The 20,938-nt window shown below is 39.3% G+C and overlaps 1 protein-coding gene across 4 annotated transcripts in view; it reads left to right on the top strand.

Annotated features, from left to right (window-relative positions):
• The window catches only part of SYNE1 (spectrin repeat containing nuclear envelope protein 1), a gene marked incomplete at both ends in the record, with an annotated part of 450,185 nt that overhangs the window by 279,445 nt on the left and 149,802 nt on the right, over positions 1-20,938 (top strand). For 3 of the 4 annotated variants that reach the window (XM_079716491.1, XM_079716490.1, XM_079716492.1), the window contains 5 exons: positions 5,758-5,925; positions 6,137-6,298; positions 14,446-14,640; positions 16,553-16,726; positions 19,332-19,523. In XM_079716491.1, the coding sequence (XP_079572617.1) occupies positions 5,758-5,925; positions 6,137-6,298; positions 14,446-14,640; positions 16,553-16,726; positions 19,332-19,523 (891 nt within the window). Of the gene's footprint in view, positions 1-5,757; positions 5,926-6,136; positions 6,299-14,433; positions 14,641-16,552; positions 16,727-19,331; positions 19,524-20,938 lie in introns of all 4 variants that reach the window. The other variant, XM_079716489.1, reaches the window with a different exon arrangement.

The raw sequence follows: 20,938 nt of genomic DNA, 5'->3' as shown, positions 1-20,938 counted from the left end.
GTGTTCTGGAGGATTTGGAAAACAGTTCTCCAAATTCTGATTTTAAAATATGAATCACTCATTCTTTGATGATGTGTTCTTCCCTGTGGTCACAGATGTTGTTAGAATCATAGAAACATAGCTAGAGTCAGCTTTTTATTGTGTAAGAAAAATATATCCTATATAAGGTGCTTAATGTTCTTAACATTTTCAAATCGAACAATGAACACGGACCTTTGGACTAACACTTGGGAAGAGTATCCCTTTCCTAAAATTATAAGTCTCAGTGCTGCATCTGCTGCATCTTGTGAAGTGTCTTTCCATGTACATGTGAAAGTATTCTGTAAACGGTAAAATATGCAAACATTTTTATTATGATTACTTTAACTGTCCAGCTCAATCAAATCCCAAAATTATGAGCAAAATTGTGCTTTGTCTTAATCCCGTTTTGACACTCTGCCCATATCAACATCAATTTAAATCACATTATTAACCTAACATACTTACATATGGAACTGCAAATGAGGGGGAAAAAATCTTCATTTAGTTCATGTCAGGCAGCTGTACTTGCAGGAAGCTGTTGGAAAGCAAAAATATAATGGTTGGTGTTAGACAAATCGACCCCATCGTTCCAGCCGCATGTCATGTTGTCCAGTGATGTAAGACAGAGGAAAATGAACAAATACTGCAACATGGCAGTGATGCCTGGATCTACACAATTTTCTCTTGAAACTGAGAACATTTAGAATTCCCATAAGTTCCAGTTTGCAGCCTCAAAACACTGTACAGAATGTGCACAGCTGTTCCAAGGAGCAGCCAAATATAACGGCTTTATAAAGTCGCAGCTGTTAAAAAAAGGCTGTGTGCTTGCCGCTTCTGTAAGTAGATCTCCGTTATATAACTAACTGATCCCCTGCAGTCAGTGTGTTCTCTCTCTGACAGTAGTTATTAGCTGAAATGTGATAACAGTTTAGTTTACTTGAGGGTAGAAATAACGAGGCAGCCGCAGAACTTGCTGCAGGCTTCTCGATCTTATTAAAAGCAAGCCAAGACTTGGGCTCCTCCTCGGAAGAGCTGAGGGCAGTAGAAGTTTGCAAAGAGCGGTAGTGTAATGGGTAGAACCCCCGGTTCTGGGTTAAAAAGCTCAGAATGGGTCCCAGCTCTTCCTCTAAGCTGAATGTACCCAGAAAGTCCCTCATTTGTAATGGGAAGCAAAGCTACTTAATTCACAAAATGGTGAAAGTTAAATGTGAGGTTAATTTTGAAAGTACATTTTAGACTGGAAAATGCTAATCAAATTGTAGCAGTGGTTTTCCAAATTTAATTCCCTAGGAATCTGATATATAATAACTCCCATAACATAGACACATAACCAACAAGAGACATATTTCTAAGGGTGATTTGTCACTATGCCAAATATTGCCCTTATTTAGTAGTTACTTATAGGACTGATTGATTTATTTTATTGATTCTATGTATTCCTCAAATAGATGCAAATTATTAATCTACAAAAGGTGATATATTTTCAAATGATTTTAGGAAACCAAGGGTTGTCTTTCCTGTCTAATAGACCTGAGACACACACACACACACACACACAAGCCAGAAAACAGATTTTTTTGTGACAAATTTATTTTATTCTTTGGGGGAACCTTTATTTATTATAGAGTATTTAATTTAAATTTTTTACTTTAAAGGACGTTTTGCTTTTCCTCGTAAACAGTAATGGTACTACCTTCCATGTATACAAAACAATAGAGTTTACAAAAGTGCTTTTACATATACCATTTTCTTTTCTTTTCTTTTTTTTTTTTTTTTTTTTTGCGGGTACCCGGGCCTCTCACTGTTGTGGCCTCTCCCGTTGCAGAGCACAGGCTCCGGACGCGCAGGCTCAGCGGCCATGGCTCACGGGCCCAGCCGCTCCATGGCATGTGGGATCTTCCCGGACTGGGGCATGAGCCCGTGTCCCCTGCATCGGCAGGCGGATTCTCAATCAACCACTGCGCCATGAGGGAAGCCCTACATATACCATTTTTTATGACTGTATATACTTGCCAAATACTCCGTGATATGCTTAGGATCAAAGACACTTCCCCAGATTTTAAGGAACTCATAATCTGTGTGAGAGTGGGCAAATGATGACCGTGGAGTGGGACAAGTGCCATGAAAGTGGGGAGCACAGTGTTAAGGAAGGACGCAGAGTAAGTACCTAAACAAGGCTGGGGTTCAGCGGGTCAGGGATGTCCCCCTTTTGTTTTAAGGCCGGGGAAGGTAGGTACACTTGGAGTGCACTAGAGTGATGTGAAGTTTTTCAGGCAGAAGGAAGTACACGTAGGAAGTTTTTCAGGCAGCAGGAAGGAACATGGTCCATCAAGGCAACTGTAAATAATATCAGTATGATTGGAGAAACATAGATTTGGAGAAAGAGGCGGGAGGAGAAATGAAACTGAGAAGGTTACAGGAAACACACCCTGATGGACCTTGAATGCCACACAGAGGAATTTGAACTTTGTCCAGAAGCTAATCCTTAACCACTGGAGGAATTTAACTAGAAGCTCTGCCCAGAAGTGACTTTTAGAACAGGTCATTCTGGATCAGTGTGGACAGGAGAATGGAGATAGACAAATCCAGAGCCCAGGAAGCTAGTGAGGGACAGAGGTTGCACACTCTGATGTCTGATCCAGACTGGTGATGTAAATGAGAGAAACAGCACAGGGACTGTGGGCACCTGGACAGCACCTCCCCACATGAACGAGGCAGCCTCTCCTCCATTAGGATTACTGTAGCTGTTTAGACACAGAGTCCTGTCTTACCTCCCTTCTGGTTTGCAAGAGAAGCCATGAATTGGGATTCTTATGAAAGCTCCCTCTCTGGATGAAGAGAAATTTTACACAATTTAAAACACTGTATAAACCAAGCTAAATGTATGCAGGCTAGAGGCAACCTGCAGGCTGCCAGTTTGCAACCTGAGAATTAGGAAGTTGTTGGTGTAACGTGAGATTGAACCAGTGTTTTGGCAAGGGTATAGACCTTCATCCTTACATAAGCAGGGGTGGTAAGGGAAAGAAGAAATAGAGAATAAATCCCAAGTAAGGTGATTAGAAGTTCCATTCACTGAAAGATGGATAATACTTCCTCATTTTTCCTAAATCCATTTCTCATCCTAGATGTCGTTTTTTTTTTTTTTTTTTTGAAGTATTGAGTTTGAAGAGACTGTGGGATAAACTTGTACAACAAGATATGTGAGTCTGGAGCTTAAAAATACAGCAATATTTAAGAATGAGGGCAAAAAACAAACTACAGAAGAGAAAGATTGAATGACTAGAGAGCTGGGAGGAGAACAGAGATGAAAAGGAAAGTGTTTCCAAAAAGGGATGGTCAGTGGTATTGAATGCTAGTGAGAGACCAAGCAAGAGAAGATCCGAAAAATAATCATTTTATATCATGGAAAACAGCCACTGCTGACTGCGGCCAGAGCATTTTCAGTGGAGTCGCTAGATTCGAAGCCCAATTGGCTACTTATAAGTGGACTGAGGGTGAGAAAGTGAACATATTAAGTGTAAACTACCATTTTCAGAAACTGGATTATGAAGGCAAAGGGAGAGGGAAGAAATGATGATTCCGAATGTATTTGTGTATGATGAGCCATCACATATTGATCTGTAGAGCTTTCCAATATGTGATATCCTGCAAGAAAAAAATCAGAAAAGAGTATGTGTAGGTGTTTTCAGATGGAAAAAATTTGGCTTTATTTACATGCTGAGGAGAAAGACAGTGAAGAGGGAGTAGGTATTAATGGACCAAGACCCTTGCAAAAGCGAAGGTGGATGAGGGTGTGGGAGTAGGTAGGAGGGTCCTCTTTAATCAAGAGGGCCAGGAGGAGAGAGATAGAGGTGAGTCTGAATATAGACAGCCTTGAAAATTTGAGAACTTGCAGGAGTATCTCCTCAAGGACTTTGATCGTGTGTGTGCGTACTGGAAAAAAAAGTTGCATAGAGTCATGGTTGGGGTTTTCCAAGTGGCTGAAGCAGAGGTTCAAGGGGCAAAGGAAAAACAGCCGTTGGCAAGAGAAGGGTTTACATAACTTAACCACAGTCAGAAATACACTTGGGGTGAATCCATTCAGTGATGACAGCCTATCATGTTCAAGAAGTGGAAGTGGGTGAGGATGAATGGATATAAGCCTGTCAAGGACTTGAAAATACCAAGATAATCTACTCAAGATGAGTGACAGGGTTAGGAATGAAAAGGAACCAGTCTCCATGCTTCAATGTCATCAATAAATGCTGGGGACTTACCTAGAAGCCTCAGCAACAGCAACAAAATGGGTAGAAGGTCTCATGGCCACTCAAACATCACTGTATTTAATCTCAAAACCACCCAGTGTTATGCAGATGAGGGAACCCATGCATGAGATGTGAGTGACTTGCTCCAATTCTGCAGCTACTTGGGAGGAGGATTTAATCTGGGGTCTCAGGTGTCCTGACGCCTACAGTGGCAGACTCCTGTCTGAACTCATTCTGTTGTATTCCACCACCCTGCTCCTGCCCTGGTACAGATTCACAAGACACCAGGCTCCTTCCTGCTGTTTCCTTGGTTTCCCAGGTGTCTGGGGCTTTCATCAATACTTTTTACCAAGACATGATTATCAATAAGCCTCAGGTTTTTGATCTTAAACAACTGCAAAAGTAGTGAACTTTTTTTTTTTTTTTTTTGCGGTACACGGGCCTCTCACTGTTGTGGCCTCTCCCGTTGCGGAGCACAGGCTCCGGACTCGCAGGCTCAGCGGCCGTGGCTCACGGGCCCAACCGCTCCGCGGCATGTGGGATCTTCCCGGACCGGGGCACGAACCCGCGTGCCCTGCATCGGCAGGCGGACTCAACCACTGCGCCACCAGGGAAGCCCAAAAGTAGTGAACTTTATTATAGCAATTTCCAGAATATAAACATTACGTCCCAGTTCAATTTCTATAAATATACAGATAAACAACCATAAAAACAATTAAAAACACATGAATTATGTATCTTGAGATAGTAATGCCATTATCAATACTAATAAAATATGTAATATTACTCATTATCCAAGAAATAAGAAAATTCAAAAGCTTCATTTTTCAGCATTCACTTTATTTCTTGTGTACTTCCGGGAATCGAATAGGAGAAAACCTCTCTATTATTTGTTTCTTAGAGTAGTTTTAACCTCCCCATTACATTTTCCCTTATTAATATTAACATATTTAAATTAATTACTTTGAATAATGAACTCACAAATATTAAAGATCTGGCTATATCTGAAAAAAGACTTTCTATAGACTTAAATATATTTAAATCAAGGGTTTTAAAAAATTATTCAAAACCTTGATCCACACATTAAGCAACATTTTAGGCAGTAGATCATTTAGGTTCTCCTTTTTTGCTGGTTAATCAGTCTTTAAATATGTATACCACTTAAACATGTATTCCACGTTGTGGAAAAACCCGAACGAACTTTTTGGCCAACCCGCTATTTCCATTTTACCAAATATAAAATAGGAATGAGTTTGGGCAACTTGAAATATTGGTAAATTTTTTTTTACCAATTCTAAAAAATTCTAAAGCAACTACAGTGTGCTTTGATATGACCTTCTTGTGACAGGCATTTACTGACTTTGATAGTTAGTAGCCCCCGGGGATGGGTGTGAATCCTAAACCTTCCCTCCACACGACAAGCAGTACCCAGAGCATCATGACCTAAACCTCATTTTCCTCTTGAATCCAACACCGTGCTTTGCACCCATAGGACATCGCTTATTACCAAGCCTTGTCTGCTGAGTCGTTGCAGACGGATGCCTCCAGGATTCCTCCCAGCCCTCTGCCACCCCAAGAGCTCTGTGAACCAAGACTGGAGCCTTCTGCTACTGCTAAGCTGGATGATTTACAGCGTTCTTGGGAAACCTTAAAGAATGTGGTAAGTCTTCGAAGTGTGGAATTGTTTAGCCCACCAAACACCAATTACCTTAGCGATTGTCTTATGAAATAAATGCATAATGTTTACACAACCCATATACAGTTGAACACCCTTTGTTGGGTCACAGAGGTAAAGCGGTGAGGAAAGAAATGTCATAATCTAGAAGATAAGGGGCTGGGGAATATTTGGTAATATCCCTTTTCTCCTTTAGATCAGCGAAAAGCAGCGCACACTCTACGAAGCGTTGGAACGCCAACAGAAGTACCAGGACTGCCTCCAGTCCATCTCCACGAAAATGGAGGCCATCGAGATGAAACTCAGTGAAAGTCTGGAGCATGGCAGGAGTACTGAGAGCCAGATGGCCGAACACCAGGTAAGAATAGCGATGACTTCAGTTTCCTGCATGATCAAATAGGTGCACTCTTACTTATGACCAGCTGGCGAAGCATGTGTATAAGACAGCAGGCTGACACATTTTACTGTATCACCTGTTACAGAGTAAACAAGATCCCAAGTGGTGGTTGTTTCCATCACTGCTTCAGGGAGGGGTCTAAGAGGGAAAGAAGGAAATTCAGACCTTGATGTTGCTTTTTTACTTTTGTTACACAAACTGCATTTCCTTATAGTTGCCACGTTATTTTTATTTTGTTTTGAACCATTGTTGTAAGAATAAAGTGTACCCCACGTCTACCTTCTTGGGGTATTGTTGTTTGAAGAAACTTAGCCAGTGTGTGCCCAGCACCTCCCCGTTATCACTGAAGAGAATAACTCTCAGACTCCAGTAGGCAAAGAAGCAGCTGAAGAAAAAGGGGTTCCAAGTTGTAATCTTGTGGTTTTCCCAGACTTGAATCATTTTTTAAAAGGGACACTGGACAGTGCTTCAGCTTTAGGTGAGAAACCGAGATGATTACATTAACCTAACTCAGACAGATATTGTTAAAAATGCATCAACTTAAAATGCACGCTAAGAAAGTGCATAGCTTAAATCTGGTTACTGCTTTAGCAACATTATCGGGTGTACTCGTAACACATAATCAGGTGTAACTGGGTCTGGGTACTGAGGCGTGCAGTCACCTAAATATTCAGTCACCGTGGTACAGGAAAACGCTGCTACAGCCAGAACTCAGGAGCATGTGACAACCCTATCAAAGGCAGAGGAAAAGAAAGATATTTTTAAATGCAAATTAAGAGCTATGAAAGCATGATGCAATTATGTAGTTATCAAATACTGGGTAATTTACCAGCTTTAAGAATGAAACTCTGTACTGTACTTTTCTTCTACTTAACATCTCTGTAGTTTTGGAACACAGGATAACCTTGGAATACATTGCTTGTTCGTTCGTATGTGTAGTCTAAGATAAAATTATACTATTTTACAATAAAGGACCTTGCAGTATAACACAAAAATGAGAATATTTCATCTAGAGACATGTTGAGAAACAGTGGTTTCAGGTTTTTGACACTCTTGTAACTTCTTAAGATAGAAATCAGCATGTATAGCATCCATTTATAGGCTTATTTTGGTAAAATGACCTTCTGTGGGTCTTTCTGCTATCCTAAAGTCACCCATAGTCCATCTGGTTTGGGGAGGGTGCAGTGAAAATATAAAGTTAAAATTAACCTTTGTTGGGCTTCCCTGGTGGCGCAGTGGTTGAGAGTCTGCCTGCCGATGCAGGGGACACGGGTTCGTGCCCCGGTCCGGGAAGATCCCACATGCCATGGAGCAGCTGGGCCCGTGAGCCATGGCCGCTGAGCCTGCGCGTCCGGAGCCTGTGCTCCGCAACGGGAGAGGCCACAACAGTGAGAGGCCCACATACCGCAAAAAAAAAAAAAAAAAAAAAAATTAACCTTTGTTTACTTGGATTAAGACAATCACGAAGACAGTCAGGGACTTAGGTCTCTACTACCATGCAGTGTCCCCGGAGCACCACAGTCCTCTCTAACTGGTACTCCAGTTTTCTAGCTGTCAACAGCCACCTCCCTGTCACCTGAAGGGGCCGTCCGGATAGCCCCAGTGTGCCTCCTGGGGCACTGTCTGCCTGACACCCTCCCCAACTCTTCACTGTACCTGGAGGGGCAGGAGAACGTCCATACATTTGACTACAGCTTCTTTTAAGCAACCAAAAAGGATTTGGCATAAATTATCCAAAGGCTGGATTAAAGTGAATTAGAGTGGCACAGACTTAGATTATCAGAAGCCAGCCTTCCAGGAGAGGGTTTACAGAATCTGACTCTCTCTGCTTTTGGGTACTTTCGGGTACTTTCCAGTCGCCTCTGTTTTTGTTCAAGGCTGATCCTTCTTGTGTCCCAGGTGACAGACCACAGCTCCCAAAGACCCTTCAGCAGGTCCCACAGGATTTAGGAACTGTATGAAAGCAGGATCCTGGCGGTCTGCCTTGACCTTCCAGAGTTCCTAATTAAAATGCAAATTAGTTCCCAATCACCAGCATCACCCTGCCTCTCAGGTATTAGTATGAAAACACAAACTGAAGGTAGAGCAAAAGTATTATTTTATTCAAGGGATTTAACAGAGAAAACTCAAAATTGCACATTAACGCTAAGTATTATGAATTAGAAATGAACCTGTGACTCTTCTTGTAATTAAGCCCAACCACATGACTTTTGTCCCATTGTAAATTGAGAGTGGGAGTGCCAACAATTATAGCAATGAGGGGGTATAGCTAATTCAATGATTACCCATCATTGGAGCTTTTAACAACTATATTAATGCTCTAATGAGAGGGAAAGAAATATAAATAATGTATAATTTCTTGTATCATCACAAATCTAACATTTTCCATCTGACCTACTTTTGCTGTCTGTTCCTAAATTCTGTGAATTCTGGGACTGCGCTGCCCACATAGAAGGCTAACGGTATCACAATATCTAAATTTGTTCTTGGCTTCTGGAATGATACTTTAAAAATTTCAAGCAATACGATATAATTACTCTTTCTAAATTCCAGTGGAACGTGGGTGAGAAAGTCCAGTATGCTTTTAGTATTTTCTAAAAATTAATAAAAAATACTTAAATTGCTAATTTTTTCCCAACACTCTCTTGGAAGTACTAATGTTTCTTTAGAGAGCTACTCTAATTCCTACATTTTTCCTCTGAACACTTGTCTAAATCTGCTGAATTTGGGTGGAGTGCTGTGCCTTTCCTGTTACCCTCTTTAAATTGAACAATAAGTTTAATTTTAAGACATCAATGCAGTTTATAAGCTGACTTGTGGCTGTTGTTCTGGGTGGTGAGCCCTCTGACCAGGACCTTCATTATCAAGGGCAGCTAATGCTTCCTGGGCATGTGTTGTCTTTGCCACACCAACTCAGTGATGGTTAGTAGGCAGAGCTCTGAGGTTATTTCGGTTCTGTTTCTTTAATATAAATAACAGCTCAAAGTTTGAGATGAACTCTGATGTAGATAGTCCTGAAAGTCACAATGAAATTCATGTTCACCTTTGGTGTTGAACCAGACATGAGCTCCATGTTCTCCCCAGAGTAAGTCATTTTAGAAAAGTTCAAGGAACTTCTCTAAACCACAAACTGGTCATACACATGCCCTCCTTGTAAACACAAGTCAGAAATGCAAAGAGGAACAACATTTCATCTCCTCTCCTTAGTTTTGAGTCAGATGTTGGAGGGAAGCATCTGGCCACCAGCTGAGACAGTTATTGGTCAAAGACGTACTTAACTGCTGGATCATTTTGTTTTTTTAGATGGAAGTGAAATTCGCATCCCATGAAATTAACCATTTTAAAGTGTACAGTTCAGTGGCTTTTAGTACTTTCACAATGTCATACAATCACCCTCCCAATCTGGTTTCAAAACATTTACATCACCACAAAAGAAAACCCCATCCCCCAGTAAGTTTGGCTGCTGGATCTTGAAGTTAAAAACTATAGCAACCTTCCAAAAATATCCACTCTCCCCTGAGAGTAAACTGAAGCATGAATAGGGAGGCTTGACTCTAACAGAATGGAAACTAACAGTTCTAGGATTCCTAATTGCATCATCACTTACTGCAGAACATTCAGAGAGCTGTTTTAGGCATTGTGAGTCTGAAATGGAAGTTGTTCACTTCACTGTATGCCTGGTTGGTCAAATCCACTGAGATTAAATGAATGAGGAAGCTTTTTTTTTTTTTCCTGGTTGCTTCATGATTAAGGTAACTGTTTTGTCTATTATGAATTAGAATGAATTCGACTAGATGTGTTGAGCACCTACTATGTGCACAACTGAAATAGAAACTTATTCTTTAACATATGATTTAGGGGCAGATGAATTACCAACACATTATACAAAACCCAGCAATGTGATTATGGGTTACAGTGGTGCGAAGATCAGAGACTCTGACAGGTCTTTTGGGAGACATGGATTTTGAAAATTTGGAATGGTAACAGGAGTGGATGGGAGACACTGTAAATGTAAATGTGTGAGGAAAGGCACACAGGAGAGAATGAGAATGAACGTGATGTGAAGTAGTGAGGGGCTCTTCTTGCTTGTACAGAGAATCAGTGCAAAAAAAGATATAATAAAGTCAGTCTAGTTATGGAGAAGCCCTCAAAACAGACCACATAATATGAATTTTATATTTTTGGCAATCAAGTACAAAAAATGATTATAAAGTAGGAGAAAATACTTTACTGGACCAAAAACATTTTGAATGTATAACAAACAATAATGGTCTGTACATTTGTTACAATTACATTAAAATATCCCAGCAGGTTCTTTGGTAGAGATTGATAAGATAATTCTAAAACATATTGCAAATGTACTAAAAAATATGTATTGAAAATGGAAAGACTCAAGAATAGCCAAGACAACCTTGAAGAAGGTGAATAAAATTGAAGGATATGTATCCTTTCAGAGAGTGAGACTTATAAAGCTAAAGCAATTATGAGACTGTGGTATCGGCACAGACACCAAATGGGTCAGTGGTGCAGAATGCAAAGCCAGAAGCGCCCTCCCACCTACACGGACACTTGGCTTATGTCAAAAACTGTACTGCACAACAGTGGATGAAAAATCATCTTTTCACTAAATAACACAGGGTCAATAAGAAGAAAAAAAAAGAGTTTTGACCCCTACTTACACTGGACATGGTAATTAAGTTTAGGTGGATTGTAGATCTAAATGTGAAGATTAAAAAAAATGTTTTGAAACAGTGCTTCTCAAAGTATCTGTAGTGTATAACTTTTAAAAATTTTTAAATTTCTAACTCAACATTTTAGTAAAATAAAATAAAATACTGGTTGGATATCATGTCAGCGTCAAGTTGCTGTAAAATTTCTTAATGTTTACTTGCAATATCTTTCTCTTGTCATGAACTAGAGACAAACCAGTACATGATGCCATTGAATGGACCACTAGAAGGTAACATGTGAGAATATACTCATGACATTATGGTAGGCAAAGATCTCTTAAATAGGACAACAAAGGCCCTAACTTTTCCAATGAAGCAAAATACTGATATATTAGAATACAATAAAATGAAGAGCTTCTGTTTATCAAAAGACATCATAAGGAAGCTCTTACCCATTAAGGGACAGACACGTCACAAAATGGGAGCAGATATTTGCAATACACAGAACTAAAAGAAACACAGGCACTCCTGAATATATACACAACTCCAATAAGAAAAGGAATAAGAAAAGGAAAGACTGCTCAATAAGATAATAAGAAAAGGAAAGACTCCAATAGAAAATGGGCTAAAGATTTTTAGCAGGCAGTCACAAAAGACAATCTCCAGGTGGCCAAAAAGCATAGGGAAAAGTGCTCAGTCTAATTAACCATCAGGGAAATGCAAATTAAAGCTGCAATGAGATACCACTATGAACCCACTAGAAAGGCTTAAATGGACAAGACCCACAAACCAGGTGACAGTGGAATACAATGCAGCGATAAAAAGGGTCAGCTGTTTTTACATGCAACAGTCACAGTCTTGGAGGGAGTGAAAGAAGCCAGACACAGAACAGTACATCAGGAATGATTCCATTTCTGTAGAGCTCAAAAACAGGCAGCAGTGATCTATGACATTTGCAAGCCAGCACCATGGTGATCTCTGGAAAGGAAGGGATGCGGTCCAGGGGGGGCTTGTGGAGTCCTGGGAATGTTCTGTTTCTCGATCTGGGTGCCAGGAGTACAGGTATGTGCGGTTTGTGAAAATTCATAGAACTGTCCACTTATAGTCTGCACTTTTCTAGATGTATATAATAATTTCAATGTAATAGTTTACTTAAACAGCAGTTGGACAGGATGACAACTGATATTAGGGAAAGAAGAGCGTTTTTGTTGTTTTGTTTTTTATATCTATTGAGAGCCCACTCTGAGGAGGCACTGGGCTTACAGCGAAGCCTACAGTCCTACGGAATAGGTGGGAATTATGCAAGTAGGGGTATATTGGAAACTGTGAAATATTGGCAACTATAAAAGCAATGATTCTTTACTTGGAGTCATGATCGCCCCTCCTGTAGGGGTAGGGCCTGTTTTTCTAACATGTCATTCAAATCCCAAAAAAGAATTCCTCTGTCAAGATTCCAGCTAAAGAGCAAATCATAAAATACAAAAAATGAGAAATACCAACAGTGTATAATTGTGATAGCTGTTAAGCAGGAAATAGGGTGCTGTTAAAAGAGAACAATAGAGATTTTTTTTTAGAGTCAGTGGTCAGGAAAGGCCTCTCTGAAGATGTGACAATTAACCTAAGGCTCCAAGGATGAAGAGAACCATCTCACAGAGAGGAAGAAGAGCATTCCAGAGCTTGAGGGAACACCATGTGCAAATGGCCTGAGGCAGAAAGTGCTGAGGGTCCTGGAGTAACTGAAGAAGGCTGGAATGTAGTAAGCCAGAAGGGAGTGTGGTACAAGAGGCAGGTGGGGGTGAGACCGCACGAGTACAGTAAGGAGTTTGGATTTTATTTTAGAGACAAGAAACCACTAAGTATTTTAAAGCAGGGGACTGAGAGGATCTGATTTACCTTTTTAAAAGGTCACTCTATTTACTCTGTGAAGAGGGGTTTGGAGGGACAAGAATGTAGTCCATGAGAGCAATTCAGATAAGGAGTTTGCGTGACTTAGGTGGGAGCAGATGAGACATACAAGATACGTTTTGGGGGTGAAAGCAGTTGGATTTGATGCTAGATATGGCAACAGAAGGTGTGAATGACTCCTAGGTCTCAAGCTTAAGCAATGAGAAGGGTGTTACCTTTTACTGAGATGGGGACAACAGAGGAAGAAGCAGACTTTTACATGATAAGATGGAGACACCCGTGAAATATGTAAGTTGAATATACAAGCCTGAAACTTAGGACAGATATCTGGGTTAGAGATATACCTTTATAAGTGTCAGGGAGGCAGAAATTTTCCTCTACTCTTCTAGGTTCTTCTGTCTGGTCTAAGAATTCAATTGACATGAGACCGATTAACCAGAGAAAATCAAATAAAAGTTTAATAACATGTATACGTGGGAGAGACCCAGGAAAACTGAATAACTTGCCAAAATGGTTTAAACTCTCGCCTTCAATACTATCTTCAGCTAAAGACAAAGGAGGATGTTGGGGGTAGTGGTTTGAGACTTAAAAGAGGAGGAAGGCAACTCACATAAAGATGGAAAAGCAAATGTTTGGTAAACAAATATTAATTGGGCCAGAGACAGTGGGACACAGAGTGTACTCTGATCTCTTAAGAGTTTCCCTCACCACACCCAGCCCTATTCTTTGCAGATATCTAGATGATACCTCTATTCCTGTAATAGATCCCCTTTCTAGATTCTTTAGGTAGTTAGAGGGAAGGTCAGAGTTTTTTCTTGAGTCTTTTGGACGTTGATTATTTTCAGTTCAAAATAATCAGCATGCCAGAGACCTTTTGGGGTGGCAAGTTTTATTCTCCTACTGGTGCAAGTTTTATTCTCCTACTAAGTGTTCCACATTAGGAAGGGTTTAAAGCCTTGGCAATGGACATCGCCTGGGAGAGCTTGTGAAGAGAGAAAAGGGGTCTGGAAATTAGCCCTGAGAAACTTCAAATTGTAGAGTTGGGGAGAGGAGAAAAATAAGGAGAGGGTAACAGGATAGAAACAGGTGACAAGTTTTTCCTGTCTTGTGTAATGTGAGTTTGTGATTAAAACGCAGTGCTGTTTCAGACTCAGGGAAGTTTAGAGTGGGAAGAATCACGTTGAGGAAAAAAGTGATGAATTTTATTTTCAACATAGAATTGTAGACTCAAACATATTTGAGCATACCCCCGTTGGATTACAGATGTGCCTGTTGAAAACCAGAAAGATTAATGAACTAGTTCAAATTCATTTAAGTTACCAATACAAATGGTCTTAAAATCAGAAATTTCCTGACATTCAGTCTGGTACTGTCCTTTAGAAACTTAGGTTAGTAGGTCCCCTGTTTGTTGATTAAACGACTTCCAAGTGAAGTGTCTTCACTAATATCAAACCACATGGGATCAGCTAGTGCCACGATTCCTCAGTGCGAAAAAGTACATACACGAGTATGATTCCACAGTCTTCCCCACAGGCACTGATGGATGAGATTCTCATGCTTCAAGAGGAAATCAGTGAGCTGCAGTCAGCGCTCGCGGAGGAGCTGGTGTCTGACCCCCCAGAGTCCGACCCTTCGGAGCAGCTGCCCTTGCAGTCCACGCTCGCTGTCTTAGCAGAGCGAATATCCACCATCAAGATGAAGGCATCAGGGAAACGACAGCTTTTGGAGGTAACAAGCCATTCTGAAGGTGCCCCTCAGGTCCAGATTAACTCTTAGGGTTATGCTGATAAGTATGTTGGGCTACTTACGTGATCGATGCGTTTATTGTTTCCCACTCAGCAGAAGCTGGTATTGTGTGTCCAGGAGGGCCTCGTGAATAGAGCCCTGAGTCAGTGTGGAGCTATGAATGTGTCTTTTCACCCCTTTCTGAGTCATTTCAAGCATGCAAAACTGAGACTATGGAAAGCTGATACTTGGTAGACATGAGTCTTGTGAGGAATAATTATAGAAGGTTTGCATGATAGTTTGCTGTGTTTAAATAAGAGCATTTTTATGAATAGTATTACCAATACTGTGAAGAATAAATCCTTAGTTAGCCAATTCAAGCACATTAATTCATGAAAATATTCTTGCAGTTCTGGTTCTCATGTTACTTAACTTTAATATTATTTAATAGGGAGATAGATTTTAGTCACGGTAGCAGATGTGTTAAAAATAAGTTATCTTCCTTTTTTGTTGTTGTTTTTCTCTTATTATTCCTGGCCCTAAACATATGCAATCATATATTATATCGTTGATCCTATAATTTAAAGTGCCTGTGTCCTTGTATCTCTAGGGTCTAGCAGCTTCTCTGGCAAATAATCATTTATTATATACACTTATTTTATTTAGCTGCTGATTATACCATAATTCAATTAACCGTCCCCCTATTGTTGGGTATGTAGGCTGTTTCTAGTTTTACCTGTTATAAAATTAGTCAGACTAGGTATTCATATATTTTCTGGTTTTGGAGAAATTTTATATCAACATGTCTGCTCTATTTAATCTCTCTTTTAAACAATTTAATAAAAATTTTAATTAAAAACATAATAATAGATTATTAATAACATAATTTTAAAAATAAAGTACTTAGAGTATCTTAAGGATTAACTTTTTAATTCATTAATACTGTCCCCAGTCACTCTATGAAACCCTCGTGGAATTCTGAAATAAAGTGATTGGCCTGGATTTTTTTAAAAATATGAATTATTTGCCATCATTAAAACATCCTCAGAGATCTAACCAAAAGTTCTGAATTTTTGACTCTGCTCAAGAAACTAATAACACTGGACCACCCTTTCCTGTAGGGGATTAGTTGCCTGAAACTACATGGTGCTGCCCTTTTAGGTGGACCAGATATGTTCTTCAGTTTTCCATAGACCCCACTACTCCCTACAGTTTCCCAGACATTGAAGCCAAGTTACCTACTGTCTTATGCCATTGCTTTGTTCTAATCCTTGACCAGTTTCTATCATTCATATTATCTGCCTTGTCCTACAGATGTATTATTTAAGAACGTTTAACTCTAGATACACGTTAGAATCATTGTAGGAGTTTTTAGGGACTTCGCTGGTGGTGCAGTGGTTAAGAATCCACCTGCCAATGCAGGGGACGTGGGTTCGAGCCCTGGTCCAGGAAGATCCCACATGCCGCGGAGCAACTAAGCCTGTGCGCCACAACTACTGAGCCCACGTGCCACAACTACTGAAGCCCGTGTGCCTAGAGCCCATGCTCCACAACAAAGAGAAGCCACCACAATGAGAAGCCCATGCACCACAATGAAGAGTAGCCCCTGCTCGCTGCAACTAGAGAAAGCCCACGCACAGCAACGTGGACCCAGTGCAGCCAAAAATATAAATAAATTAATTAAAAAAAAAAGAATCATTGTAGGAGTTTTTATAAAATACTAATCTTGAGGCTCACCTCCCCAAATTCTCATTTACTAGTCTGTGATGTGCCCTAAACATGGGTTGTTTTTTTTTTTTAAGTTTCACAGGTGATTCTGATGTGCACTCAGGCCTGAGAACCATTGCTGTACTGTGTTGAATCCTAATGATTTTACCTTAGAGTGATTTAGGTTCCATTCTGCTTAATTCATTAGGAGAAGTTAAATGATCAGCTGGAGGAACAGAAACAGGAACAGGCCCTGCAGAGGTATCGCTGTGAAGCCGATGAGCTGGACCATTGGCTCTTGAGCACTAAGGCCACTCTGGACATTGCACTGGGGTCACCCAAGGAGCCCATGGACATGGAGGCCCAGCTGGTGGACTGCCAGGTACAAAAATGTTCTTGAAGGAATACGCCAACATCACAAGTCACATTTTTTAACTACAGAAAACATAATGGTAACAAAGCTTGGTATGGTTGTATGATTTTTCACAACCTGTATACTTTATATATTTAGAGAGTAGAAAAACAATACCTTATAAAAGCGTAAATGAAATCCAGGCTTGGACTTAGTCTTTTGAAAAATTTTACGAAGTGTAGCTATTCTTTAGAACATTTTCAGCTTCCTGAAGGACCATTCTTAAAGACTGTAGATGCCAAAACACTTATGGTATCTATTTTGGTGGCTAATAAGGAATATAAGTACCCAACGAGAAGAATTAGTATCAGTGAATCGGACTGTGGATAAACACAACAGGAGATGTCTCTAGGTGGCCTGTTGCAATTTTGGTTCTAATTCAGAAATATTATGTGGAAAACTTGGCAAAATTGTCAGTTATAAGCAGACAGATTGAACATGGGAAGGTTGTCTTCTGGAGGAGAGAATTTCCTTCCTCGATGTGAGGTCTCTAGAAATTAAGGTAAGGGGTAATGGCATCAAGGTTTTTATTGTAAGATTATTTTCTTGCCTCTTTATTATGGAAACTTTCAAGCACACATATAAGCATAGAGGATAGATGATAAACTCCCATGTACCAATCATAGAATTTCAAAGATTATCAGCATAGTAGACTTTACACATGGGTAAAGTATGTGTTAAAAGTGCTTTCATCTAACTAACTAGCAAGTCTCTAGAAAACCCGGCCTAATCTGCAAGGTTAAATATCCGTATGCACAACTTCATATTTCTCCCATTTGGAATCGGAGGAAATATGCACAAGCCACTAATTAGGAATGCCACTTCTTAATACTTCATGTGTCATTCTGGTCATCCCTTTTATGATTTGAGATTTTTTTGTCATATTAATTATTATAATTTGGATTTTTAAATTCTTTGGACAACTTATTTCAGTGTATTTGAAGCATCTCTGCCTGATGGTAGAGAGTAGAGAGCCATGTGCAAGTGTTTTCTATCCTTTCTATCATTTTTTCTGAAGTTCCTTTTCTGAAGAGACATATGTTTTTAGCATTCCCTTCTAGCACTCGAAATTACCCATGCACTAGCATTTCAAAATTATGTTTCGTCATTACTCCCATCTCTCCCTTTTGGATGTCTCTATTTTTATAGTTATGCATAAAGTCCATGGTTGAGATAATATATTTCAGGACTTTTCCAAAGTATTGAAATGGTATTTTTTAAAACTTGAAAAATGTGGAATCACACAGGTACACAACAGTTCCTCAGTCAATTGATTCAAGCCTTTAAGCCAGTTGTATAATTACAAGTGTGGCTATCACGTGGAATTAGGGCCCCATTATGACTTTTGGAGCCCTAGGTACTTTGCTTCCATGGGCCTCTTCCTCTATAAAAATACTAAAAATTATATTTGATTTTACAATTGCTTTGGTATAGAGACTAATATAACCTGGGGTGGTATCATTATATATTAATTGTTATTATCTTCATTTTTTTCTTCTGATTTTAAAAGAACATAAAATTAAGACATTTTCTTGTGTCCCCAGAAGTGTTATGGGCTCTCAGCACTGTGTCAGCTGTGCCTAATGGAAAAGACAGTCCTGCACAGAATGATATTAGCTCCATAAAAGTAATCCTCAGGAAATCATCCTTTAAGCCCCACTTCATGAAATATTTCACTTTCCCACTTAGTTCTAGGTTTTAGGATCATACTTTTAGTCCTAGAAGTTGATGGTAGTAATTCTGATTTTGTGCAGGGAAATAAAATATCTTTTCTTATTAATGTATAATTGAGTATAAATTAGAAAGTACATTTCAAAGAGTTCAGAGTTAAGGAATATAAAAGCAGAACAGTTTTTGTAGAAAATAATATGGTTATTTGTTTTGCTTGATATCTTTAGTTGTTTTTCTTTTTTGGTTTTTGTTTTAAATCGTACTTTGGAAGAGGCGAGACTATTTTTGTTTCTTTTCTGGATTTAGCCTCCATTTTAGAAGAAAACCTTGCAGCACTAGAGAGTTGCCACAGAAAGTGAAAGTAAAATTCTTAAGAAAACTTTCAGAAATGTGAGGTTAAAAATATGTTATATAAAAGACAAAAATAATAAAAATCAAGTAAAAAAGCATCAATCTGGGAAAAAAGTCAACCCAAAGAAAAATGTTTTGAAAGAGAGAGTCCTCTTTAAATTGACACAAAAAGGGCTCATCTTGTGATGTCTTTACTATTATTAGCCACAAGCATAACAGTCTAACACTAAAATAGTAAAATAACCATAATAATGGGATAACACTAAGGAATGTTTTTTTTCTGCTTATCTGTTGGCTATATAAAATGTGCTTTCCATATGTTTTTCATTATATAATATCTAATCTTAAATAAGAGAAAAATTAGGAAGCTCAAAGAAGTTTTAGAATCTACGTACCACTCTTGAAGGTTGTAAGAAAACTAGGTTAAAAAAAAAAAACCTGGAGGCATGATCTTTTGGTGAAAGACTAGTAAAGTGTTGGGTTTCGCTGTGAGACACGGTCTTGCAGAGACTGGCAGGGTTTGTGAATTTCAGCCTTATTTCTGTTGTTCCAGAACATGCTGGTGGAAATAGAACAGAAGGTGGTGGCCTTATCGGAGCTCTCAGTCCACAATGAAAACCTGCTGCTGGAGGGCAAGGCTCACACAAAGGACGAGGCGGAGCAGCTGTCCGTGAAGCTGAGAACCCTCAAGGGGAGCCTCCTGGAGCTGCAGAGAGCGCTGCACGACAAGCAGCTCCACATCCAGGTGAGGCTGCAGCCATGGATGCTGCATCTCTGCACGTGGCTGGTCTGGCCTCTGAGCACGGGACACATAAAGGGGACAGCTGGGGAATGATACGTACTTATGTACACACCTGCTTTGCACAGTCTGGCATAGGTTTTCAAATAGGTTTTGTAAGAACTATTTGAATGCAGACACCTGAAAACTGCAGCATAGGAAAAGAAAAGAAAATGAAAATAATTACCAAAATCTATCAAGTACATCATTTCAAAATTATTTAAACATAGGTCATGGATTAAGATATCCTATGACACTCTTATATTTCTCCTTTATTTCTCCTATATTCTACTTTTCAGAGAGACTCTTTTATTTAGCGCCCACAACTTCAGACTTGTCGTATAGTCCAGGTGAATTGAACCTTTTTACTATTGTGTAATGACCTAATGTTCCCTAATAGTGATCTTTGTTTTAGATGACTAGAGCTATTTTGGGGTAATATCTGCCTCACATGTCTTTTAATTTTCCTTTGATTTCACCCTTTCTGGGTCCTTATATTTTAGATTTGTTTCTTATAAAGAACATTTAGCTATATTTTGTTGGTTTTAAACATATGTAGTCAGAAAACCTCTGACTTTTGAAGGGCAGGTTTAGTCCATTTAAATTTATTGTGATTATTGATATGTTTGAACTTTTATTCTTATTTTTTGTTTTCTGTTTTTGTCCTGTTCTTTCTATTCTTCTTTCTCCTTTTCAACCTTAGTTTATAAGTGGTTGAATGCTTTTCTTTGTTTTTTTCCTCTACTTTTTAAATCATAAATACCTAATAAATTCTAAGTTAATATCTTAATCTGCTTCCAGATCAATACAAGAAACTTAGAACACATCCACTCAGATTTCTTCCCATGCACCTTGCATACTATTATTGTCTAATATTTTGATTTTGTTCTTTTTTAATCTATACAAATTAGAATTATTATTATCTTACACAAAAATTAAGCAACTGTGCAGGAATTCTCTGGTGGTCCAGTAGTTAGGACTCTGTGCTTTCACTGCTGAGTGCCTGGGTTCAATCCCTGGTCAGGAAACTAAGATCCCATGAGCTGTGCAATCCAGCCAAAAAAAAAAATTAAGCAAAAGTTTATTGAGAAACTACTATGTGCCAGCCACTATTCTATGTGATAGAGTGAAAGAGCATGGGCAACATCTATCTGTATCTGTATATCTATATATTCCATCTTCAAGGGATTATGTTTGGGAGAGACAGATAGTAATATAAAATTAAGGTGCATTATTATATGCTAAGTTAGAAGATGATAAGAGCTATAGGTGAAATACCCATAAGGCAGGTAGATAAAGGCAAGACTGGACGGATTTGCAGTTTTAAACAGGGTGGCCAAGGAAGCCTTCCTCAGGTTACGTTTGAAGGAGTGAGCCATGTG

The sequence above is a fragment of the Hyperoodon ampullatus genome (assembly GCF_949752795.1).
Source record: "Hyperoodon ampullatus genome assembly, chromosome: 12".
Taxonomy (NCBI): Eukaryota; Metazoa; Chordata; class Mammalia; order Artiodactyla; family Ziphiidae; genus Hyperoodon; species Hyperoodon ampullatus.
Note: the sequence above shows the minus strand (reverse complement) of the source record. Positions and strands in the feature narration are given on the sequence as shown.